At 38.9% G+C, this 25,449-nt stretch overlaps 1 protein-coding gene across 1 annotated transcript in view; it reads right to left on the bottom strand.

The window, feature by feature from the left end:
• Positions 1-25,449, bottom strand: part of CNTN4 (contactin 4) — a 460,587-nt gene that overhangs the window by 112,936 nt on the left and 322,202 nt on the right. The window contains exon 10 of the mRNA XM_032592345.1: positions 14,733-14,883. Within this exon, the coding sequence (XP_032448236.1) occupies positions 14,733-14,883 (151 nt within the window). The remainder of the gene's footprint in view (positions 1-14,732; positions 14,884-25,449) is intronic.

Genomic DNA, 25,449 nt, shown 5'->3' with positions numbered 1-25,449 from the left:
CTGGAAAACTATGTTTCTAGTCTTGATCTGTCCCACAAACTCCAACCTGGCTGCACAATGTCCCACGAATTATGATGTGCTGCTTAATGTTTAACCATTGCTTCTCTGTGGATAAAAATGTCCTGATATGTGCCAATTTTCATGGTATAAGCATTCTCACTTTGGTCAATGTCAAGCTACCAATGTGACATCACTGAGTAGGGACCTAGGAAGAAAAGTGTCCAATCAGCTCTTTGAAGCTTATGCAAATGGGCTCCAAAATACCACCACATGATAAGCCCTTCAAATTCAATATACCGAAACTGAACACATCATCTATCCATACTGGTTTGTTTACTTCCAGAGATTATAAATAGGCATGAAGAGACCCTTCTTCTGGTTGGCCAAAGGATTCAGTCCCATTTTTGTTATGTATTTAGCAGCCATTTCGGTAAGTGATCTTGCTCGAAGGGAGGACTATGTCCCATCGAATAATTTATTTACAGAGAGCTTTCAGCATTGCTGACTTTCTATGCATGATACTTTTTAGAGGCATGGAGGATTAAATAATTTATGCTAATACTATCAATTATTTGCTTTCTTTTAAATTTTAAAACTCCCATTTTATGATATAATTATGTTGTTTTATGTGGGAAAGGCAGTTGAATTACAAAATATTTCCCATTCTGGGGACAGTAGGAGGAATTGTACATATTAAAACACACACACACAGACACACACACACACACACACACACACACACACATACACACCAACTTAGTTTAATAGAGTCTTTTACCCACCACCTGGATTTCTCATCAGGAAACCTATAATTCTACTATACGTACCCTCTAGGTGCCATATGTTGTAATTATATAGAAAGCCAAGTGTTGCTCTAATTAGATCATTTGGCAAAAGGGATTTAGCAACACCATGATGGATATTTACTAGTAGAGATCTAATTAACTCTGGCATATATGTGAGTGAAATATGAGGATAAAACTATACAACAGAAACACAGGGTCAAACATCACATAAGATCCCAGACCTTCAATATTTACATAGCATCTATACATCTGAGCAGTCTAGCAGATTTTATTTCTAGAGATGACAAAGTTAGGAGGAGCCCAAATTATCTGCCTTGTGTCTACTGAGAAGGCACAAACACTGCATGTCTGGTTTTAATATCCAGTCACATCACTTCAGTTCTAATTGCTCTTAATTACATGCCACTTTGGTTTGAATATTTTCATGATCACTTAAATCCATTTGACGCTACAGAGCTATTTTCTCTGAACAAAGGCACTGCTGAGGTAGTTCAAGGACTTAATTTACCTGTTCTCCAAGGGTCTTAGATGGTTCTAACCCAGCCCTGAAATCAGACCATGCCTCTTTCCTCCCAGGAAACTATAAATGCATGGATATGAAGGCTGCAATTTACTATTAAAAATAAAAAACAAATAACAGTAAAAGCTTCTTTTGAGCAGTCACCTTATCCACATTAAAGGTGCTAGCAAGGGGCTCCTGGGTGGCTCAGTTGGTTAAGCGACCAACTTCAGCTCAGGTCATGATCTCTTGGTTCATGAGTTCAAGCCCCTGAGCCTGCTTCAGATTCTGTGTTTCCCTCTCTCTCTGCCCCTCTCCTGCTTGAGCAGGCTCTCATACTCTCCCTCTCTTTCAAAAATAAACATTAAATTTTTTTTAAATACAAAAATAAATAAAGGTGCCAGCAATATTCTACTGTTTCAAAAGAGAGGCAATGAAAGCAGTTCTTTATTTTTACTAATAATTTATTAACTTATCACCAGATTTCATGTTCTCTTTGCAGTAGAGAGAAGCATCTAATGCCTGTTCCTTCTTCCAGCAAAGCTGGTAAAGACATGCCTCTGGCATGAGTATACTTGGATTTGAATCCCAGCTCTAAAACTACCATTGAGCTTTGCAACCTGAGGTATGGTAAACACCCTCTTTGGGCCTAGGGTTAACAACAGGATTGATCTCATAATGATTTTCTGAGGACTAAAAGAGAACATATACAAAATGTTTAGCAGAGGTATCAAAAAGACTGAAAAAAAAGCTAGTTATTATTGTTGTTGCTACTACCAGTATTATTATTTTTAAAAATGGGATAAAAATGATGGCCACAAGATAACCAAAAAATATATGAGAAGAGCCAAAGTAATAAGTATCCCAAATCCCCAAGGATTCCCAAAGCCCAAGGTTTATTCATGAATGCACTAGTAACACAAAAGGAGATCAAAGTCTCATTTCAACTTACTTGCTAGAGATTTCTGAACTTCTTCATAGCCAAGCTGAATCAGTGTTTCTGTCACTATTATTTTATATTTAACAACATTTTTTGCAATGTTAATCATATCTTGTTAAGAACTTGAAGCATCCCCCCCCCCCAAAAAAAAAAGAAAAGAACTTGAAGCACCTCCCTATTGACTATTCTTCCATTTCTCCCATCTAAATTCTACAGATCCCAAGCCTTCCATCTGGCTGGATCCTCTTACCTCATTTCTTGTATAGCATTCGCTCATGTCTATCACTTCATCATGCATGTGCATGAGCTCCAATGTGGTGACTTACTTGTTCCTTCTCTGCCTCTCCGTGTGGATCATTTTCTTTAACAACAGCTTAAACTCATATCCTATGGGAAGTCAATTTTGCTAGACCCTGCCTGACTCCAAGAGTTTCTTCCTTGTGTGTTCCCTAAGCACTGCTGTGTACTTTTGTTTGGGTTCTGTTGTGTTAATGTGTACTTCACTGGTGGTTTCCAAATTATTATAAGTGTGTATATATTCTCTTAATAGCTGAATTTTATAAAACCTTAGGAAGCAAGTCATAATCGCTATCTTCTCTCCTCCTTCAACTGAACTAGACTTTTATAATTTTTATAATAATAAAATTAAAATGAAAACCCCTATATAAAAGTCTAGGTAAACCACAATCCTCAACCAGGAATGAAGATTTCCTATCACTTCTTTCTTTTACTGGTTTTCCAGAAATTTGGGGAAGAGATTCAGGTTTATACCTTCCTTTCCATCCCCACCACCATTCACCCTCTGTGTTTTCACCCTTAAACCTTCCCCTGTTTTGGGGCGCCTGGGTGGCTCAGTCGGTTAAACGTCCGACTTCGGCTCAGGTCATGATCTCACGGTCCGTGAGTTCGAGCCCTGTGTTGGGCTCTGTGCTGACAGCTCAGAGCCTGGAGCCCATTTCAGATTCTGTGTCTCCCTCTCTCTCTGACCCTCCCCTGTTCATGCTCTGTCTCTCTCTGTCTCAAAAATAAATAAACGTTAAAAAAAAATCAAAAAAAAACAACAACAACAAAAAACCTTCCCCTGTTCTGATTTCTCCAGGGAGTACAAGCCTTTGGGGGTTTGAAGAGAAGTTCTCCCAGTATAAATTGGGACCCACTGCCCTAGACAGAGACAGAAGGGAGCACATACACGTCTCCAACCAAATTTACTTACATATTACTTTGCATCAGATGGGCTCAGTGGAAGTTACAATTCAATCAAAAGGTTCAGTCACAAAGGATGAGTAAAAGGCACAGTCAACCAAAATAAAGTCAAAATAATAATATCAAAATAACCAAGCAAAGGGAACATCCTATTACTAGAAAGATGTTTTAATACCCAACATTGTTAGCAATGTGCCATGAGTTGGATTGGGGGTTGATAAACTTTTTTCTATAAAGGGCTGGAAAGTAAATATTTCAGGTTTTGTTGGGCCAGGAAGTCTCTGTTGCAAGTATTCAATCCTGCCCTAGTAGTTCAAAAGCAGCTGAGACAATGTGTAAATGAATGAGTATGGCTGTGCCCAATAGAACTTAATTTGTGGAGACCGAAATTTGAATTTCATCTAATTTTCATGTGTCACAAAATTTTTCTTTTGATTTATTTTCTACCATTTAAAAATGGAAAACCACTCTCAGCTTGCAGGCTGTGCAAACACAGGTGGCAGGCTGGATTGTGGCCTGTGGGCTGTAGTTTGTCGAGCCTTAGATAAAAGCATTTCAGGCAGAGAGAGCAGCATGTTTGAAGGCTTTGTCACAGGAGTAAGGTCATTTGAAGAGGTGACAGGAGGCCCACATAGCTCAAGAAGCAAATGTGAAGGCAAATAAGTGAGAGAGCAGATACAACAGCGAGGCAGGAGCCTGACCATTGTGGAGGTCTTCTTGGTCATGTGATGGGTTATCTGTACTGAGGTCAATGGGAAGCCACTGATACAGTGTCACACCTGGCTCTACATTAGAATCACCAGGGAAATGTAAAAACAAATTCATACTCCTGGCTATCATCTAAGAATTCCTTAGAAATAATCTCTGGGTATGAAGAGTGGGATTCTCATTATTAAATGTACCTCTGTTGGTTCCGTGGCAGTCAGCTTAGCCCTGGTCTGCAGACCTGAATTTGGAAACAATCTCTGGATCTCTGCTTTAGGGATGGAGAAACACTGCCCTATGAAGGTCAAGTGATTTCCCAGATGGGTGCACAGTAAATCACAACACGTGCTATGTGAGTACACACACTGAACTCAATTGATCAAGGACAGGAAACAATTTAATAGCAAGTGTGGAGACCCATGCCAAAATCATTCCCTAACTCCGTATGCTCCTCAGTGAGGCGCAAACCCTTTGGCTTGCCAGGCAATACCTTTCAAAGCCTGAATCACAGAAATCTTCCAGCCTTATCTCCCTCTGTTCAAATATTTATCCCTAGTTTCCATTTGAATATGTTTCATTCTGGCTGTTCCTTCCATTAAAATAGCCCATCACCACCTTCTCCACCATACTCTACCAAGAATCAGATGAGTTTGGATGGTTGGTTCATTCATTTCATAAAAAAACCTTGAGTATTTAGAGTACCCTAGGCACACTATCAGGAGCTGGGGGTATCCAGTGTGCTCAAACACAAAAGGCACTTTTCCTCATGGCCCTTTCAGCCTGTTTGGAAAATGAACAGCATTGAAATAATCATACTCATAAACATAAAATTTATAACTTTAAAAGAAAAAAGAAATGAAGGACAGAAGGAAAGAATAAAAGTCCATAGTCCCAACTCCCAGGGAAACCACTGTTAACATTTTGATAAATTTCCTTCCAGGCTTTTTCCTATTTATGTATATAAAAATACCCATATGTATATGTATGTTGAAGACTATAGAATTTTATTTTATATATTGTTAAAAAAATAAAATTTGTAACTGTAATAAGATAGGACGTCTCTATCCTTTAAACCACTATAGAAATTTCATCCATTTTCTTATGACCCCTGTAGAACCCCAATTTAAAAATTACATTATGTTCATAATCTCAAATACATCTTGCACCAAGGAAGTGTGTGATCAATGTTTATTGGATTGAATTTATCGGAGATGTGATATAGGAAGTTGCATCTTGTGGAAGATGTGAGTGATGGCTGGTTCCAAATAAACCAGTTAGGGGGTTTGTTTAATGGTTGCAAAGTCCATACAAGAGATAATAAGGATAGAAACAAGGACAGGGAAGGGAGATTGACTAAAAAAAGAGGAATACTATGAGAGACACCTGTAAAAAAAATTTTTTTATCAAGTGTTGCCTTTATATTGGGGACCTTATTTCAGATATTTCTACTTAAAAATCTGGTTTTCTTGTAATCATGTCTTGAGGCGTAACCAATACCATGACCATATAAATAGAACAGGTCAGTAGTAGTCCCTGCCTGAGTATGGCCATCAGTTAACCCCTGACCATAACACAACATGGCATATTATACTGAGGGAGAAAAGGGTAGTGACTGACGAGAAGTTCATGGAGTCTCCTGCAACACTAGGCCTGCGTATCATTACAAACGTTTAAAAACAAATCTCTCTAAATTCTTCTGCGACTGCACTTCAGGGGAGCTTAAAGTCATAACTATTTTGCCCATGGCTCTAGGAGAGACAAACTGAGGCAATAGGGGAAAGTTCTAGGTCTGAATTTGGAGAGCAGAATAAGCTCTGTTTCTATAACTGCACATGCAAAATTAAAATGATATAGTATTACCAATAAGCAAGGCAACAGATTCTATCTAGAGCAATGATGCTCATGTTGCTTTGATGTTGTTTTGCCTCCAAGGCAGGATTTCCATTATTATGGAGATGAACTGCCTCTAATTATTGCAATAACATAATTGTTCCCCAGGGCAGAATTCCTAATAACCGAGCTGTATAGCTCTGTAGCAACTGTAAGAGATATCCTGAGCACAGGTTTCTCATTAAAAGCACATATATAGACACTGTGTTTCCAGAAGAGAAACAGAATGCCTAAAGCAATAAACTTTCCTTTCCATGCTAGGATTCGATCGGCCTTCTGGGCAAATACCTGCCATCACATTTGCTCTGCCTCCCAGACTGCCAGAATCTTCAGACCAGGGTTTCACACTTTATATACCACATGGAGTTTTGTAGCCCAGTGCTGGGATTTGCCTCCATGTATTACATGAATTTTAACTCTTCCAAAGCCCTTTGGGAAAAGAGGCATATTAGGACCATGATCTAATTTCACCTCGGAGGCAGACTTCATTGTCTCTAGGCAAGAAACATGAATATGAATTTTATTCCTATTTGGGTTGAATATTCTCATAGACTGCTAGACTTGATCAGATTAGACTGTGGGGATCAGGCAAACCTAAATATATATTACAGTATGTGAAGAAATGCCTAAAAATATGGATGCTTATATACTATTACTGTGTCTTTAAGAGTGGTCCACCGTGGCCTCAAAGTGTTCTGCCCAAGGTGATATCAAGGTTCCTAACCTCAAGAGTCACCTTTGAGCTGTTATTTAGTTGGATCTCTTGAAAGCACTAAACACTTGCTCCTTCTTGAATCTTTCTGTTCTCTTGGTTTTTGTTTGTTACATTCCCCAATTTGTTTTTCTACCCCTTTAGGCGTGTTCTCCTAATCCTTCCATCAGGCTCTGCTTCCACCATTCTGTGTATGGGGCTCTTCCTCAGGGTTTCTTCCTTTAACTCACAGATGGTTTTATTTGACAAAACTCTCTCTGGATGAATTGACCTACTCCATGGCTTCCTATCTACTGATGATACCTAAGTCTCATTAGTTTCCTAAACTCAGACCTATGTTTCAACTTTCTTGTTGGACATATTTACTGAGCACTTAATCTATACTTGGCATTGTCCTAGATGCTACTGTTACAGAATGGAACAAAACACACTCAAAGGGCCCAATGTAATCACAAGGAAGAAGGAGGAGGCAGAAGAGATCAGAGTGATGTGATGTGAGAACTCTGACTCGTCTTTGTTGGCTTTGAGGATGGAGGGGGTGGGGAGCTGAGCCAAGAAATGAAGGTGTTCTCTAGAAAGCTGGAAACAAATTTTTAACTAGAGAATCCAGATTTTAGATTAGTGAGACCCATTTCAGATTTTTGATCTCCAGGACTGTAAGATGTTATATTGTTTAAGCCAGACACACACACACACACACACACACACACACACACACACACACACACACGCATGCACCACACACCTGCATACATTGTTGGTTCCTGTGGAATTTACATTCTGATTGGGTGGAGGGTGGGGAAGACAGTGAATATACAGTATGTGAGATGGTGATGAGAACTATGGAGAGTATAAAGCAGATAAACAGGATGGGGACTTTACAATTCGAAACAGGTTAGTGGGAAAAATCTTTGCCAAATAGGCGATACTTGAATGGGAATTCCTATGTGAATGTGATACCTCTACTTGTAGGCACCTCCGATTCAACATTTTAATGTTACTCTTTTTACCTTCCCCTCTCAGACTTCCTCTTTATAGACTAACCATTGTGGCACTGGCACTACCAGGCACCAGCTGCTCAAGGTAGAATCCTGGGAGTCTTTCCCTACCCCTCCTTCTTTATAAAATCTTTCTACCTAATACATCATTAAGTCTTTTCAGATTTTACCCTTTAAAAGCCCATCTGTCATCCTTCCTTTACTCTCAAAAGACTGAATCGTCATCCTTTTCATTTCCATCCTAGACTACTGTCTGCAACTGGTCTCTCTGCCTCTCCAATCTTGCTCCTTTCTGATTCCTTCTCTATGTTGCAGGTGAAGCAATCCCTTCACAGTACTTGTATGACCATGTACTGCTTGCATAACATCCTTTCATTTTCTCCAGGGTCTTCTAGTTCAAGTCTAAACTCTGCAAACATAAAATTCAAGGCCTCCACAATGCATTGTTGGCCTACATTTTCCAATGTTCCTTCTTAGTACATCACGTTTATAACATATGTCCTAGGATTATGGAGAAACATATTGTTATTTTGCTACTGGGTTCCTGCAATAGTCTATGAGAATCTTGAGGGCTGGGTTTATGTCTCCTCTTTCTCTCTATCCCTAGCACCAAGCAGACGGCCTAGCATATGGCAAGTACCCAATGCATTCTTCATTCATTGAACAAAATTGGAGTTGGCTAGTTTGACAGAATAGCCATGCTGCTGTTCTGAAACCATGCCTGTGACATGCAGGCTGTAGGTTTCAGATTCTTTTCAGAAACATTCAGTGGCATATTGGTTATTATCAATTTGCTTGACAAAATCTATTAGCTTAGTGTCTAAAAAAGGAGGGAAATTCTCAAGCATGAGTAAGGCCACAAAGTCTTTATTTACACAATGTTAACTAGAGTAACATTTCACTCATTTCTTCAGCTTCAGTGAGAAGTAAAATATTTCCTCTAAGTGAATTTTCCAGTCAACTACACTTACCCCTTTAAGCATGAAGATAATTAAAAAAAAAATAACCTTTGGGAGTGAGTGGTCTTTCTATGATGCATTATACACTTGCCTGCCTTACTAATCTAAGCTCACTGAAGAGAATTTTTCCTCTTTAGATACATCATATAATGGTAATTATCATACTTTCTACAGAGATAAGATAAAGCTATTTATCCCCTTTATTAATACTGCTTTTAATTATAGGTGACATACTTTCTATTAGAAAGACATTGAAGAAGACAATCAGGGAAGTGAGAGAATGCAAAAATAATGCCATATAAAGAATATCAGGGACATTTAGGCTTGGAAAAGAATTGAAAGAGGGTATCACAGTAGTCTGCTAGTATATAAAGGGAAGGACTGGGGTGGAAAAAATGAGATTTATCATATAACTTCAAAAGCAAAACAAAACACAATGAGTGAAAGTTATAAGGATATAGGTTATGAAGAAAAAAAAATTCTAACAATTAGTTAGGTCTCCGTCATTAGATATATCAGGGAAGGATAAGGGTCCAGCCATTTGGGGGAACCCTATTCCTGGAATGAAAGCTGGGCCCTGTAACTACAGTAGCAATTTGGCATTGTTGTCTGCCCAGCGTTCACTTACTGTTGTTCTGGAAGCAGGACCTTGCCTTTCATTCTTTGGGGAAACCCTTTTCAGCCCATGTGGTTTGAAGTGGAGCTTTCCTATGCACCCTCTTAGGATAAGTGCATGCCTCATGTTTTCCTACACAGTGTATTACATGATCCTTGAATGTATTGGTTCCGGGGAGAACAATGACCAAGACAGGTGTATTCAATTATGTGAAAATCTATTCTGGAATTGTTACGAGAACCTAAGAAAAGAAGGCAAGCATGAGGCTGCAGACAGCCATCCTACCACCAGGAGAGGAGAGCCCGCTGGAAGATAGAGTGAACACAGATGAGTCACACATGATACCACTGTGTGAGCACCTGAGCCTGGTCACAGCTTCGGTTACAGTCCATCCCTGGCCTTCTCAGGTGTACAAGTCAATGTGCTGAAGTTAGTGTTGAGGTGGATTTCTGTAACTTACACCAAAAGAGTCCATTCTGGTTGAAAGGTTTTATGGCTCCTTATAATTCTAGGATCCTAGGTTTTTATGAATGATTCTGCTACTTTTGTATTTTGATGTTTTTGTTTCTAATAGATCAACTTCAATCTCATCTGCTTCAAGTGCCTTCTGTCTAGAAACTAGAAGTAAACAAAATGATGAACATTATTCTTTTAGAAGGCTTAATTGGTCAATTAATCCAAATAATTTTACTACTTTGACGTGACTTGAGGCCTTTCCTGAAGGCTAAAGGACTTGCGCTAACAGTTCACCCTTGTTTTAAATATCTGATATTGCCTACATTCTGATAGCTGGAAACATGTACAAGAGAAAAAGACATGTTTTAGGTACACAATTACAAAGCTAACTCTTTCATTTGGATGCTTCATATAGAGGAGGCCAGTGTGAATATGCTTTAAATTTCTAAAGCCATGAAAAACCAAAATAAGTACGTACAAACGTATTTTTAAATAGTTTACATGTCAACATTAAACCAGTATGACTGAATCTATACCCAGTGAGATAACTACAATATCACTATATGATTAAATAAGTTAAAAACTTAAAATTTTAAACTATTGTTTCATATACTTTTAGCGTGAACTTGTTTGTAGGTGGCTGCTTAGCTCAAAAAAGAAATTAAATATCACGTACTAAATAGTGTTTGACTAAGTAAAAACATAGACTCAAGGGGTAACATTACTAAAAAGCGTGCTTGATCATTAAGTTTTGTTTCACCAAAACACTGTTTATACCAGTATTTTGTACTTAAGATATTAATAACTTTTTACTCAAAGGTTAAAGGTTTGCCCTTTGATTCTTTTTTAAAAATTTTTTAAATGTTTTTATTTATTTTTGAGACAGAGAGAGAGAGAGAGCATGAGCAGGGGAGGGGCAGAGAGAGAGGGAGACACAGAATCCGAAGCAGGCTCCAGGCTCTGAGCTGTCAGCACAGAGCCCAACGCGGGCTCGAACTCACGGACTATACTGTGAGATCATGACCTGAGCCAAAGTCGGACGCTTAACCGACTGAGCCACCCAGGTGCCCCTGCCCTTTGATTCTTAAGATTCTAGATCTCAAAAGAGAATTAGGGCTAATAAGTCACTAGGCACAAAGAAGTTTGCCTTCTGTGTTGGTCTAACAATGTCAACTCTTTCCTAACATAAGAATTCTTGAATTTTTCACTCATGAATTGTTTTGCTCCCTTATCTATTTAATTCTTTCTCCTTTATCAGAAAAAAGGAGAAAAATGGCAAAATTTCATCTCTGCCAGTGAGAACATATTAAGATCTTTCCTATTTTTCACCTTTTTCAGTAATTATAAGATGTACAGCTGAGTTTATATCTTTCTCAGAAGTTAAAAACCCAGTGACTCATGAAGTAAACTTGGACTATGGATGTATGGCCCATTTGGTACCAGCATTAAAATTTTTAAAAATTAGTTGCTGACATTTAAAAATATAAAAAGAGTTCAAATAAAAGTCCAGATTTCTAGTTCTCTTGAAGAATGAGAAGATAGGGAGGCACCTGGCCTGCATCTCCAATTGGCAGCAATAATGCTAGAATTGAGTGGCAGGCACCTCCCTTGGATAGGGCACACCATCATTCCCCTTTACATTACACCTGGCCAGCTCTGGGATTCATTTACATTACCAAAATCAGCCTCTCTGCTTAAGAAAATCTGAGTGAGGTAGAAGGAAGGAACAGAGCTGTGAGAACACAGCGCCCATGGGGAGAAGGAAGGGCTAATACTGAGAGCTTGGGTCATGCCTGGTGACTCTGGAGGTGGAGGGTATAAACAGCAAGACTGGATAATGATGGGGAGTTTCCTCAGTTTAAATACATCATCTTTAGTGCCATAAAAATGTTGAAGCAATATGCAAGTCCTACTAATCAAATCGGTAGTAGAAAGAACTGGAGAAAGACAAGCTTTGTGGTAAGTCAAGTGGTAGAAACAATCAATTAAATTTACTTATCAAATAGAGTTCTTGACACTGATACACCATTTCCCCAAAAGTAACTGAATCAGTATGCAACAATGGTTAAGCTACAGCAGTGCTAAGCTGACATTAATACTGTTCAAAATAATAGGTTTTTTTCTTTTATCTTCTAGACACATACGAAGATTATATTTCCTTGCTGGAGTGAACTTCTTTTTTTTTGAAATTTCTTTTTATTTATGTTTTTATGTTTTTATTTTTTTTGTTTTTATGATCATTTATTATTTTTTTAATATGAAATTTATTGTCAAATTGGTTTCCATACAACACCCAGTGCTCATCCCAACAGGTGTCCTCTTCAATGCCCATAACCCTCTTTCCCCTCCCTCCCACCCCCCATCAACCTTCAGTTTATTCTCAGTGTTTAAGAGTCTGTTATGATTTGCCTCCTTCCCTCCCTGTAACTTTTTCCCCCTCCCCCTCCCCCATGGTCTTGTGTTAAGTTTCTCAGGATCCACATAAGAGTGAAAACATATGGTATCTGTCTTTCTCTGCATGACTTACTTCACTTAACATAACACTCTCCAGTTCCATCCATGTTGCTCAAAAGGGCATATTTCATTCTTTCTCATTGCCAAATAGTATTCCATTGTATATATAAACCATAACTTCTTCTGAAGGGCAGTATGATTTGTTTTGGCCAACAGAACATGAGTGAAAATGAATTGTTTCATTTCTGGGCAAAAGCTTTAAGATCCTATGCATGTTTGGCCCGCTCTTTGTCTTCTGCAATACTAACGTTCAGGAGGGTGCTACTCCATAAGCCCTGGTTTTAGAGGACAGCACAGCTACCTGCAGACCTCTGATGAGCATGCAATGTGAATGAGAAGTTGACTTGTTGTTTTAAGCCACTGAAAGATGTGTGTTACAGTAATGTTACTCTAACTTCATTCATTCATGGATTTTGACATGTCTGTCCATTATCTGTATTATTTTAAGGTACTTGTTCTTTAAATCATTGTTAAATTAAAACTTACAAAAGTACCCTTAGGGGCACCTTGGGTAACTCTGTCAGTTAAGCATCTGACTTCAGCTCAGGTCATGATAGGAGTTTGTGAGTTCAGGCCCCGCATCAGGCTCTTTGTTGACTGCTTAGAGCCTGGAGGTTGCTTTGGATTCTGTGTCTCCCTCTCTCTCTCTAGCCCTCCCCCGCTCACACTCTGACTCTCTCTCTTTCTCAAAAATAAATAAACATTAAAAAAGTACCCTTGGGGCGCCTGGGTGGCTCAGTCGGTTGAGCTTCCGACTTCGGCTCAGGTCACGATCTCACGGACCGTGAGTTCGAGCCCCGCGTCGGGCTCTGGGCTGATGACTCAGAGCCTGGAGCCTGCTTCCAGTTCTGTGTCTCCCTCTCTCTCTCTGGCCCTCCCCCGTTCATGCTTTGTCTCTCTCTGTCTCAAAAATAAATAAACGTTAAAAAAAAAAAAGTACCCTTAACAATAAATTTCATATATTTAAAAAAAAAAAAGCACCTTAGTCTAGGCAATACATATGGTACATGCTAGTTATACTTCAATTATGTTATAATAAACAAAGTAAATGTATAACTATTAAAGGTAATCTACAGACCTAATTCTGAGAAACAATGTGGTGAAACAGAAAATAAACCTGAAGACTAAAAAATAAGAAACTGTGTTTTCAAGTTCCAAGTATGGCTCCAAATTTTTTTTTTTTTTTCAACGTTTATTTATTTTTGGGACAGAGAGAGACAGCATGAACGGGGGAGGGGCAGAGAGAGAGGGAGACACAGAATCGGAAACAGGCTCCAGGCTCTGAGCCATCAGCCCAGAGCCCGACGCGGGGCTCGAACTCCCGGACCGCGAGATCGTGACCTGGCTGAAGTCGGACGCTTAACCGACTGCGCCACCCAGGCGCCCCCCAAATTTGAACACCATGCCAATATTCAGTAAACTATACTGCTTTGTTAATATAACAGGAATCAGGAAAGGATATATATTATGAATTTAATATGTGTGTGAATGCACCATCTATAAACCATATCAAGTTTGTTTACAAAAATCATTAATAAAGGCAACATCATCAGTGCGATTATCTAATTTGCATATGCAAATCTAAAGGTGTACAGGTGTAAAGGGTAGATACAGATACATTTTACAGGCTTCCACATTGCATCCTTGAGTACTTGACCTTTAGCATCCATTAAAATCATTATGTATACAGCTAGTAAATGCTGTGACACAGACTCATGCATAATTACCATTTTCCAACAGATTGATAGATTACAGAATGGGGTGGGAGATATTTTGGCTGTCAAAAAAGGTCTTAGAGATACCTGCCATGTGGTGCAATCTGACCTAAAACCCCAAACAACCCATATATATTTACACTGTATAAATATCATGCATTCTAAATGTCATTCATGTACAAAAGGAAATACACAAGTAAAGAATTTATGTCAGAAAGAAAAAGAAACTGCCATTTCAAAAAGATGTCATTAAAGTAATCAAAACTAAGTTATGTGCAGAATGAGCTTTGGAATTAGCCGTATTTAGCCTTAAAAAAAGGAGAAACAAATGGACATACTAGCCATTACCAAATATTTGAAAGGTTGTCATAGCAAAAGTATTTATTTAAGCAAAAAGAAGTAGGGTGGAGAAACGTGGGCTAATCAACAAATTTTAGGCTAAAATTAAGGAAGGTTTTTGTAGCTGCTCACCTTTGAGCAGCTCTGACAGTCTTCAACAGGGATCATGCAATCTCTCTCTGCAGGGAGGGTTTTTTAGAATCTTAATACCAAGGAAGATTATAATGACCAGCTAATTTACCGCCCTCTTCCAAAGCTTCAGTTCTTTGATTAACATTTAGTTCATCAACAGTAGATAGTAAATTCCTCCCTCTAGAACTGTTAATAACAAATAAATTATTATAGGTTAATCAAATGTTAAAAATATCTGAAGACAGTACCTTTCATTTTCTCTTAATATGTCCCTTCCTTTCTTCCAGGTGTAAACAGGTTTAGGAGAAGCTTTTGGCTTACATTCGATGACAACTTCCCCTCCCACTTTGACAAGAGTTACTCTTTTTAAGAGGGTTCTTGAAAAATCTGGACCCGCAGCTGGAGGAGAATAGAGAAAATAAAATATTAATTATTATGGAAGAAAAAAATCCCACTAGATCATGCTTTATGCTTTTTCTTTCTGCAATGCATTTGTTGTTGCCTTTGACATCAAAGGGAAGAAGTTAAATTTTTTTCTGAAGTAAAGGAAGTAGCATTGTACATTTTGATGGATTAATTAAAAACTGAGGTATAATTTATATATGGTAAAATGCATCAGTTTTGAGTGTACAGCTTGATGAATTTGACATACTGCACAATGAAGATCAAGATATAGAACACTCCATCATGCTGTTGATGAACTCTTAAAAAAATTATCCCATGTTCAAATGAATAAAAATTTTTAAATTCCAGAGAAGCATAAGGGAAAGACAAAACCAGAAAATCCTTAAGGCATTGTTTTGATTATGTAGGTTAAAGCATTCCGTCTTGGATAACAGTTTCTGCCTCTGCTCTGTCCCTTAGCACTCTGTGAATGTCTCCATGAGAGAACATGCTGAAATGTCTATATCGCCACTCTCTGTGAACCTCCTTCTCCTTAAAAACAAGGGCTTTGTCTGGCTTTCTACTACTATTCCCTAATGCAATGCTTGGCTCATGCAGGAGAAACTGGGGCTTGCTCTTAGAAAACTCAATTCCATGCTTACTATGAGTGTTCTCAAATTCATTTTAGAACTCAGGTGGTTCTATGAAATAATATTGAAGAATTATTTCTTTCCTAAAACAACAGACACAGATATCTGTCCTCTCAGAAGCAATTTAAAAGACGACTTTCTGAAAAAAAAAATCTCCATTTTCTTCTGAGTTAACTGAATTTATGTGATCTAGGATCTGTTTGGAGTGGGGATTCATCTCATGGAACCTTAACTTTACTATAGTTAATATCCATGATTCCCTGCAGTTTGACCTAATGGAATTTAAGATTTCAGATTGTGTTAAATGTGAAATGTAAATACTAAAGACAAATTAGTTAAAGAAGGACAGAGAGTGAGTGTGTATGTATGTGGGTGGGGTGAATGGGGGTCAATTTCTTTATCTTTCTTTTTTTTCTTTTCTTTTTGAAAGAAAGAGAGAGGCAGAGGGAGAGGGAGAGAGAGAATCCTAAGCAGGTCCCATACCCAGCGTGGAGCCCAAAGTGGGGCTGGATACCACGACTGCGAGATCACGACCTGAGCTGAAATCTAGAGTCAGACACTTAACTGACCGAGCCACCCAGGCAGCCCTCAATTTCTTAATTGTACCCAAACCATGTACTAGTGATGTAAAAAACACCTCAGTGAAACCAAGTTAATTTTTTATTAAGCGTTTTATTAAGTGTGTAAATACTTTCTATAATTGTCTAGAAAGAAATAAAAGTGGGAAGGTTACTGTTTGGAAGGGGTGATGCAATATATGCATGGGGCTGGTTTTACTATGTGAAGGTGAAAGTAAATAATAGAGGAATCTAGTAGGCAATTGATATCTCGATCTGTGTACCTTGGATTCATGAGGGGAGTCTATAATTTGAAGCATAATTCTATAATGACAAGTGTAATTAATAGTGTGCAAGTACAGATGTTTCTGCTGTAATGAGGTAAATGTATTCCTAGTATGATCTGCAAAGTCACATAATAAAAATTATAGTGTTATAAAAAAGATAGGGTCAGGACAGACCTACTCAATATTTATGTAACAAAAACATTAACCCCCCCCCCCAAGCCACTTGAGTAAATGTATTAGCATGATTAAAAAGACAAGTGAAATTCCTAACAAATAAACACTACAAAAACAAACAAACAAACAAAACAGAATGTGTGTGTATGTGTGAAGGTAGTTTGATGAAAGACTAAAGGAAGAGTTGAGGTTGCTAAGCTCAAGCTAACAAGTAAAACTGGAAAGATTTTGAAACAAGTAAAACCTGCAGAAAGGCTCGTGAGAACCATGCTATAAGCACTGCTGTGTTACAATACACAGCCACACTGAGCCAAGAGGAACAATGTGGGTCAGGGGAATCGAGGGTAACATAGTTTTGCCTTGGCTAACTATCTGTGTTGGTCTGAGTTAGTGGGCTCTGTGCTCAATGGCTACCACTTGTGAAATCCATGAACACAGCCAGCATTTATGTTATACTGGCACATTCCCCCATTTACCAATCCCATACGTGCCAATATGAACACAGAAAGGTTCTTGTAGCAGAACAGACTCATTCTCATCTTAGGTAAACACTGTGTTGACATATTAATGTAAAAAAAAATCAAATTTCTAGAAGTTTTTGAAAAAGGGTATTTTGTGAAATAGAGTTACAAATTTGTATCATATCAAAATCCCTTCTTAAAACTGTGTCTTTCTACACACACATTTTTATCACTTTAGGCAGACATTTTTCATCTGTTCAGGAGGAATTCTGCAATTGCATTTGAAATGAGTTTACATAAATCAAACTGTGCACAACACATGGGTGTATTTGTCAAAAAACTATATATTGCTTTTACGAGACTTGAAATACCATGGTATCAGCCACAAGAAGACAGAAAACATGCCTTCCAGTTTCAGAAACATTTTCCTGTACTGTTTATGTGCCTATTATCTTCTGGATATCCTAGAGATTAAGAGTGGCTTTGAATACCTTTCACTAATAAAAATGGAATTATAAATTCAAATCTTTTCCCTTTGTTTACTCAATTTGCTTAATTTACTTCTATTATTGTACCTGCAAATCTATCAGTTGCCACATTAAGCTGCAGTGCTCTCTAGGACAAAACTGTCAAACCTTCATCAGTTTTTGAATACTTGACTCATTAATGGTTTGCTTAACATTCTGCCATTTTGTGACCATCTGTTGTACCTAAGATGCCCTTAAGTGTAAGGGATGATGCTTTTTTTCCTGTCTGTACCCTGTATTTAAGTGAAAGAAGCCTGTTAAATTTGACATTCACAGAGAAATTAGGTTTTAAAAGTTACTGGTAAGGTCCCCAGTTGAGCACTATTAGAACCCAACCTTTGCTGGCACTTAAAAATTTAGTACACGTTGACGGTGAAACTTCAGTAGGTTCTTAATAGCTCAGAAAAGGTAAAATCAATTGTCAAATTACCCACTTGAGTCCGAGAGTAGCTCTGATACTGGGAAATCCTCATTTGCTAACTTTAATGTACTTAGAGGATACTATTTCTTACATCAACTACTAGAGGGCACTGCTCTCTCAGTGTTGGAACGAGTCATGTTGTAGGACCTCTTCCATTTGGGAAATGCAACTTTTTATTATTTATCAATGGTCTTTAATCTATTAACATTACATGATCTATGAGAAGCATCCGGCTGAAAGAAGCTCTCTCTGCAATTCTCAACTGTTTGGTTTTAGTGAATTAAAGGACTCTTGGTCACATGTCAAGGGTATTTAAAGTAGCCAACAGAACCCTTGAAAACAGAAGATTTGTGTCTTCATAACATTTTTCAAGAGAGAGAACAAGAATAACTCCTTAGCTAGATGTGCAGTGGGAGTCACATTTGGGAAACATATTGAGTGTGATGTTTTACTCTATTATTGAAGAGGAAAAGGTAATTCTGCATGTCAGTTCTATTGCAGTTATTCTGCAGAAACGTCACTTGGAACATTGCCAATTGATGGAGACTATTCAGTATGGCCCTTTTAGAAGTTCGGAATTCTAGATTATGTTAACCTTTATCTATTATCTTTAACTATTACCTCATCATTCCATAAAAATAAACCTAGAGTGCATGCATTCATTGAAATGTTTTCACCACTGGGGAGATAATACTGGTATCAGATTTTAAACCCCTAAGCTTTTTCTGGCTTGCTGGGTAGATACCTAGAAGGCCCGTTATAGTGGGAATCTTCTTTTTTCTAGGGCCATTATTTCAGACCAGCGGATTCAAAATCAGCCCTAATCAGGGATGATATTCACAAGGAGACTCAACAAAACTCTGAAGTAAGAGTTTTTATTTATTTCTATTCTAATATCAGCATAATGTTTCCTTTCTAAATCCCTAATGCCGATGCCCTGTTTGTTTTGGTCTAATTCATTGAATACCCTGCTTACCCAGCTCTCCTCCTACCATGGTGGCTCTTAGGTTTATGGGCTCCTGTTACTTTGGGAAGGCTATTTTAAAACAAAATAATAATATTTTTTGTTACAAAGTTGTTTTGAAGAATAAATGAAATAATACATGAATTGTACATAAAGTACTTAGCCCAATATTTTCCTAGAGTAACAACTTCATACCTACTCCTCCTCTCTGCTATCTGCACGAGTACCACCACCCTTATCAGGGGACTTTATGCTGAAATACAAGGAGGTTTTTTAGAGCCAAATAAATACATCGTGGTTTGAACAAAATTTTATTTTGAAATAATTATTGATGGACAGGTACAAAGATAAAGAGGTCCTGTGCATTTCACTTAATTTTCCCAGGGATTACATCTTATGTGAGCATGATAAAATATCAAAATAAGCGAAGTGATCATTGGTACAATGTGTGTCTTTAGTTCTATGTTATTATATCACATATGCAGACTTGAAAAACTACTCTGAAATCAAGATATGGAAGCATTCCATCATCTCAAAGATTTCTCTTGTGCAACCCCTTTATGGCCACATTCAGCTCTCTCCTGCCTAATCCTCCCTAATGCCTAGAAACCACTAATCTGTTCTCCGTCTCTACAGTTTTGTCATTTGGGGAGAATATTTTATATACAGAATCATATAGCATGTGACCTTTTGAGATTTTTTTTTTTACTTAGCCTAATGCCCTTGAGATCCACCCAAGTTGTGTGTATCAACAGTTAATTCTTTTTTATTGCTGAGTAGTGGTATCTCATCCATCCGGATCTAGAGGAGAAATATTTCTTTAATGTTGGCATTTCAGGCACTATGGTAACTGACAAATAGTTTTGAGCACAGGAACCATTTCAAGATCTCTCAACACTTTTTCTGCCAACAAGTATGATCAGGCTTAGCCTTTTTTCTTTTTATACAAGGTTTGGAAAGACAAAAATTAACTGTGGAGACATGGGTGGAAAAATTTTTTCCTATTCCAAGCAAAACATTTTAAAGCCATTTCAGAACATCATATCTTATACAGGAATTAACATGTTGACTAAAAATCATTCTTACATGTTTTAAGAGCTTCAGCTGGTAAACCTCCTTATATGAGTCCAAATTAGTGATATTTTACTACATTTGGCACAATGTCGTAAACACTTATACAGATTCATGTCCTTGGTTAGACAAGTAGTACATAGTATGACAGTGCCCTACTTGATTGTAACTTTGTTATGAGATAGAAACTATTGTTGAATGAACAAAAGAGAGTCATTAGAATGTGGTAGTGAGAATCCTAGAATTCCAGTGGTTAAGACACGGTAGTATTTGTTACTAGCGATCACTATATCATCAGTTCCTTGAAGGCAGAGGCTGTGTATTATGGATCTATACATCCCTTACCTAGTACAGCATTCGGTACAAAGTAGATGTTTAGTCAGTATTTGCTGAATAAATATGTTGTAGGAGAGAATTCAGGAATTCAGTTCAAACAGGAAATTCTCTTCTCATGATGCTTTTGCCTGGATACCACATCCCTTTCTTCCCTTCAAGTGGCGTTGTAAATGACTTCTTGACCTTCCTGGCCTGTGCTTAGGACACTCAATCCTTTCTATAGTTAGGCCTTCGTATAATGAAGCAGAATTACTCAAGAAAAACAATCTGGGATGTTTATACTCTTAAACTACTCTGAAACCACCTGATGGTATGACAGTAGATATTTAACAAATGGCTCTCAAAGAAAACACCAAAGAATTCAGCTTTTAGTGCTTGCAATTTCTGTGGTGTAAATACTTCCGTCATGGCCAATTTCAAGCTATGAACAAGAAGTCAATGAATACTGAGAAGGATACACAGATTCAGCTACTGCCAGTAGGAGAGCCTTGGCACATAACTTTTTTTTCTTACTTCCCCGAAACATACTCTTATGGGAAGCTAACAGGACAAGTGGACCCTGGGAATTCAGCTTTCCCCAGTTTTGAGCCTCACCCTGAAGCAGTACCATAATCTCCTTTCTCCTCCCCAGGCACGCTCACAACCCAGTGCTGAGAAGAAAGGAACTTCGACTCCCTTCCAATTCCTTTGATTGTTTCATTTTGTTCCCTAATCTGTGTGGGTCAAGGTATCACAGCAGTTTTAAGGGCTTCTGCTACACATGCCCGGCCCTAGACATACAGTCTCAAGAGGAACATAGAGTGTGGATGAACAATGTTTATGTCACCCAGCAGTGACTGATTTCTTGCTCATCATGTGACTTCAGTAACTCCTTACACTGAAGGAGTTTTAACATGGAAAGAGAACACACATTTTGCCTTTGTGCTATGGGCATTTTTAAACACATTCAAAAAGCTTCATTAAGAGCAACCTGCCTTACACTAAATATAAAATTCGTTAGAGTGGGAGAGAGCCAAAGCATAAGAGACTGTTAAAAACTGAGAACAAACTGAGGGTTGATGGGGGGTGGGAGGGAGGGGAGGGGGGGTGATGGGTATTGAGGAGGGCACCTTTTGGGATGAGCACTGGGTGTTGTATGGAAACCAATTTGACAATAAATTTCATATATTGAAAAAAAAATAAATATAAAATTCACTTCTTCAGGAGCCCAGAAGAGCCACTGTCTGCTTATGTTGAAAAATACCACCTGGAATGTTGCTTGTGCAAATGCTTTATTTCTGGTAGAAATGGTCTCACATGACTGATAGAGCTTCTGTCAATACTGGGTTCAACAATGGAAACACGGGTTAACTGTATGTATAGTGGTGATAACAACAGAACAGCCTAGTCATTATTCTGCCCTCCAACTCCTATTGGCTTTTTATTGTTTTTTGAGAGAGAGAGAGAGAGAGAGAGAGAGCGAGCAAGCGCGCACACAAGCACTTGAGTGGGGGAGGGGCAGAGGGAGACAGAGAATCTTAAGCAGGCTCCATGCTCAACTTGGAGTTAATTCCACGACCTTGGGATCTTGACGTGAGCTGAAATCAAGAGTTGTACGCTCAACCCACCGAGTCATCCAGGCTCCCCATTCTATTGGCTCTTACAAGTTTGAAAGCAACTCTGCCGTGATGGCTTAAGATGGGGTAACGAGGATTTACAAAGCAGATTCTGGACCTGTGGCACCTAAATTGAACTGGTCATAGGAATCACCTGGAGGAGCTTATTAAGCATATATACTCCTGAACTCTACCTGCCATGAGAAGGACCTGAGAACTTATAATTTTATAATTTTTGCCCCTGAAAATGTGATCCTCAGAGAAGAAGCATTGGTGATCACCTGGGAGCCTGTTAGAAATGCAGAATCTCAGGCCCAACCCAGGTCTTGAAATCAGAATCTAAACCTAACAAGATCCCCAAGTAATTTATACATGGATCAAAGTTTGAAAATCACTGTTAAATCTTCTTGAACACCAATTCTAACATCTTCTGGACTACCAAAATAGAATCCACATGTTGCCAGAAGGTGGTAGAGGGGAAAAAATACTCCATTTCATTTACTGGTTCACTAATTTAAAAAGACTTGTAGGGGCGCCTGGGTGGCTCAGTCGGTTAAGCGGCCGACTTTGGCTCAGGTCATGATCTCGCGGTCCGTGAGTTCGAGCCCCGTGTCGGGCTCTGTGCTGATAGCTCAGAGCCCTGGAGCCTGTTTCGGATTCTGTGTCTCCCTCTCTCTGACCCTCCCCCGTTCATGCTCTGTCTCTCTCTGTCTCAAAAATGAATAAACGTTAAAAAAAAAATTTAAAAAAAAAATAAAAAAATAAAAAAAACTTGTAGAGACAAGGGTAAAAGATATAAAGTAACAAATGCATTTAGAACACGGCTAACATCAAATACTGGAAGGGTAGGAAACAACCTTATTAGACTTGCCACAAGAGTGAACTTTTGGAAGCCAAAGCAGACAAGTCAATATGGTAGGCAGAGGGAAGAAGAAGAGCATATTTCTTACTGATGGATAAAAGAAAATATGTAATTTTGCTACAAGATTCAAACTTTCTTCCTGGTTCCACAATGTAAGAAAAGTTTATTGTAAATCTCCTTAGGTAAAGAACTATGGACTTCTAAATGAATAATGCCTTCACAGCAGTTTTACAGATGACTGAGAGATTTTAGTTGTAGGACAGTCAGTATATGGTAACACTGCTCAGTGATGCCTTGGACTGCATGCCTGAGTCACATTTTAAACTCTAGCTCAGGGGCACCTGGGTGGCTCAGTTGGTTAGGTGTCCGTTTCTTGATTTTGGCTGAGGTCATGACCTCACAGTTCGAGAGATGGAGCCCTGCATCGGGCTGTGTGCTGACAGCACAGAGCCAGGTTGAGATTCTCTTTCTTCCTTTCTCTCTACCCCTCCCCCACTCTTTCCCAAAATAAATACACCTTTGGCTCAATGAAGGCATTTCTCTGGGTGAACTCATGTAAGGAATTATCATAATATGTACCCCTCAGGTTTCAACGTCTCCCTTTGGTTGGCTTTTAAAGTAAACTCTATACCGAACATAGGGCCTGAAGTCATAGTCCTGAGATCAGGAGTCTCATGCTCTACTGACTGAACCAGCCAGGTACCCCTCCCTTTAATCAGCTTTAAGTCACCAGTCATGCCAAGCAACAACTTGGCTTCGTCCTTCCATGGCAATCTGTGAAGTCACTCTGTAGGCCTAATTCTACTCACCATGTTGGTGAAATGGAGCCTTCACCAATGGATGGAACCTCTGATGCCTGATATTTCTCTTCTATAGAGGGACTTCAGATTGAGAGTCCTGATCCAAATCAGAAGATTTGCTGGTAGATTGTACTCCACTTAACACACACACACACACACACACACACACACCCTAGGATAAGTTTCCTATTTCAGGACAGTGTTTCTCAAAGTGTGAGAACCAACAGCATCAACATCACCCAGAAACTTGTTAGAAATGCAGCTCCCCAGGTCCCATCTCAGCTACCGTATCAGAAATTCGGGGGGTGGGGGTGGTGACTGAGCAGTCTGTAGTTGAACAAGTCCTCCAGGTGATTCTGATGCATGGCAAAGTTTGAGAATACCGTAGAAAAAGTAATGGCCTTCTGATTTGATCAATTAGAGCAGTAGTTCCCAAACTGTGTTGTTCACTAGAATCACACCTGGGCAACTTTAAGGACTAATGCCTGGGACCTAGGCCCAGGGTCTGAATTAGTTGATTTGGAGGATGGTAGGGTATCAGGATATTAAAAAGCTCCCCAGATGATTTTAATCAGCAAAATGTGAGAATCACAGAAAAGGGGTTTGGTAATGATTTGGTGGCCGTCTGCAAGAGTTTGGTATGGATACTAGTTAACAATAGCAAACATGTCTGATAATTCTACAAACACTTCTAGGCTTTAAGAAGGTTGCACTTGGGATCTCTTAGTTTGGACAATAAGGTACATAATGGCAGCGTCATTTTACTGATAAAGGGAGACTTAGTAACTTGTTAAAAATTTCAAATTTGGCATCCAGGTGGATAGCTTTCCATTTTCAAGACAATTTTAGTAAACCTTCTGCCTAGATGACTACATCTGGGTAAGAAAGGCGTTTGTCCTCTCGTTGGATGCTGATCACACTCGGCACATTTGGTTATTTTGTAATCTGGCTCAACGAGGCAGCTGAGAAATCAGAGTCAGATGCAGATGAGCACTTGGGAAAGCCCCTGTGAAATAACTTTTAGTTTAGTCTTAATGTTTTCCTAATTTGAGAGCCAATCATCTGGATAAATGCCAAATTAACCAAATAATTGCTCAAGCCTCCACCTCACTTTAATTGGACCATCAGTTCCCTAATGGTATTTGAGCGTCCTTCCAGGGTCACATGCCCTCTACCACACAGGCCAGGAGAATCCTCACAGTACTGAAGCATTAGACACAAATTCCTCAGGCAGAACCTATTTCTGTTCCATTACGCAGTCCTGGCAAAGTCAGGTAATATTCAAAAGACTTACTTGCTCTTAGGATAGTTCATCCCATTTCAAAATCAAAGATACTCTAGAAAACTAGAGTACATTAGGGTACAGACAGTCTCAGCCTGGTACAATTACTTGTTCTCTGTAGAGAATGCTGTTGGTACCCTCACATGGATTCTTTTTTTCTTTTTTTTGGCCCCACCTGCTCTGAGTGTTGGCTGCTTACCACCTCAGCTGCCCCCTTCCCTGGGAAATTGGGAGGTTTTCCTCCATCTGCAGCCACATCACCACCCCAACCCCTACTGCTCATGCTACTACCACCTAACCGGCAGCCCAGGGATGGACTGATAAACAGAGATTTCAGTAAAGGCCAGTCTCCCTTCTCCAGGGAGGAATAACTCTGAGAGGCAGTTTATGGTCCAGATATCCCTCTCTAGGACGAGACATAGGCTAAACTTTGCCTGTGACCATGACCTTACGCAGCTCCTCCACTCTTTTCCTATCTTGCTTTCTTTTATAGGCTTCTCCCTAGAGAATATTCCTTCAATGGCTCAGAGGTACCTCAATCCCTGCTTCTGCTTTTGGGACCTCAGTTGTCCTTTGTCCTTACCCCATGATTAT

The sequence above is a fragment of the Lynx canadensis genome, chromosome A2 (genome assembly GCF_007474595.2).
Source record: "Lynx canadensis isolate LIC74 chromosome A2, mLynCan4.pri.v2, whole genome shotgun sequence".
NCBI classification, from domain to species: Eukaryota; Metazoa; Chordata; class Mammalia; order Carnivora; family Felidae; genus Lynx; species Lynx canadensis.
The sequence above is the reverse complement of the archived record's forward strand: the minus strand, read 5'-3'. Positions and strand labels throughout refer to the sequence as shown.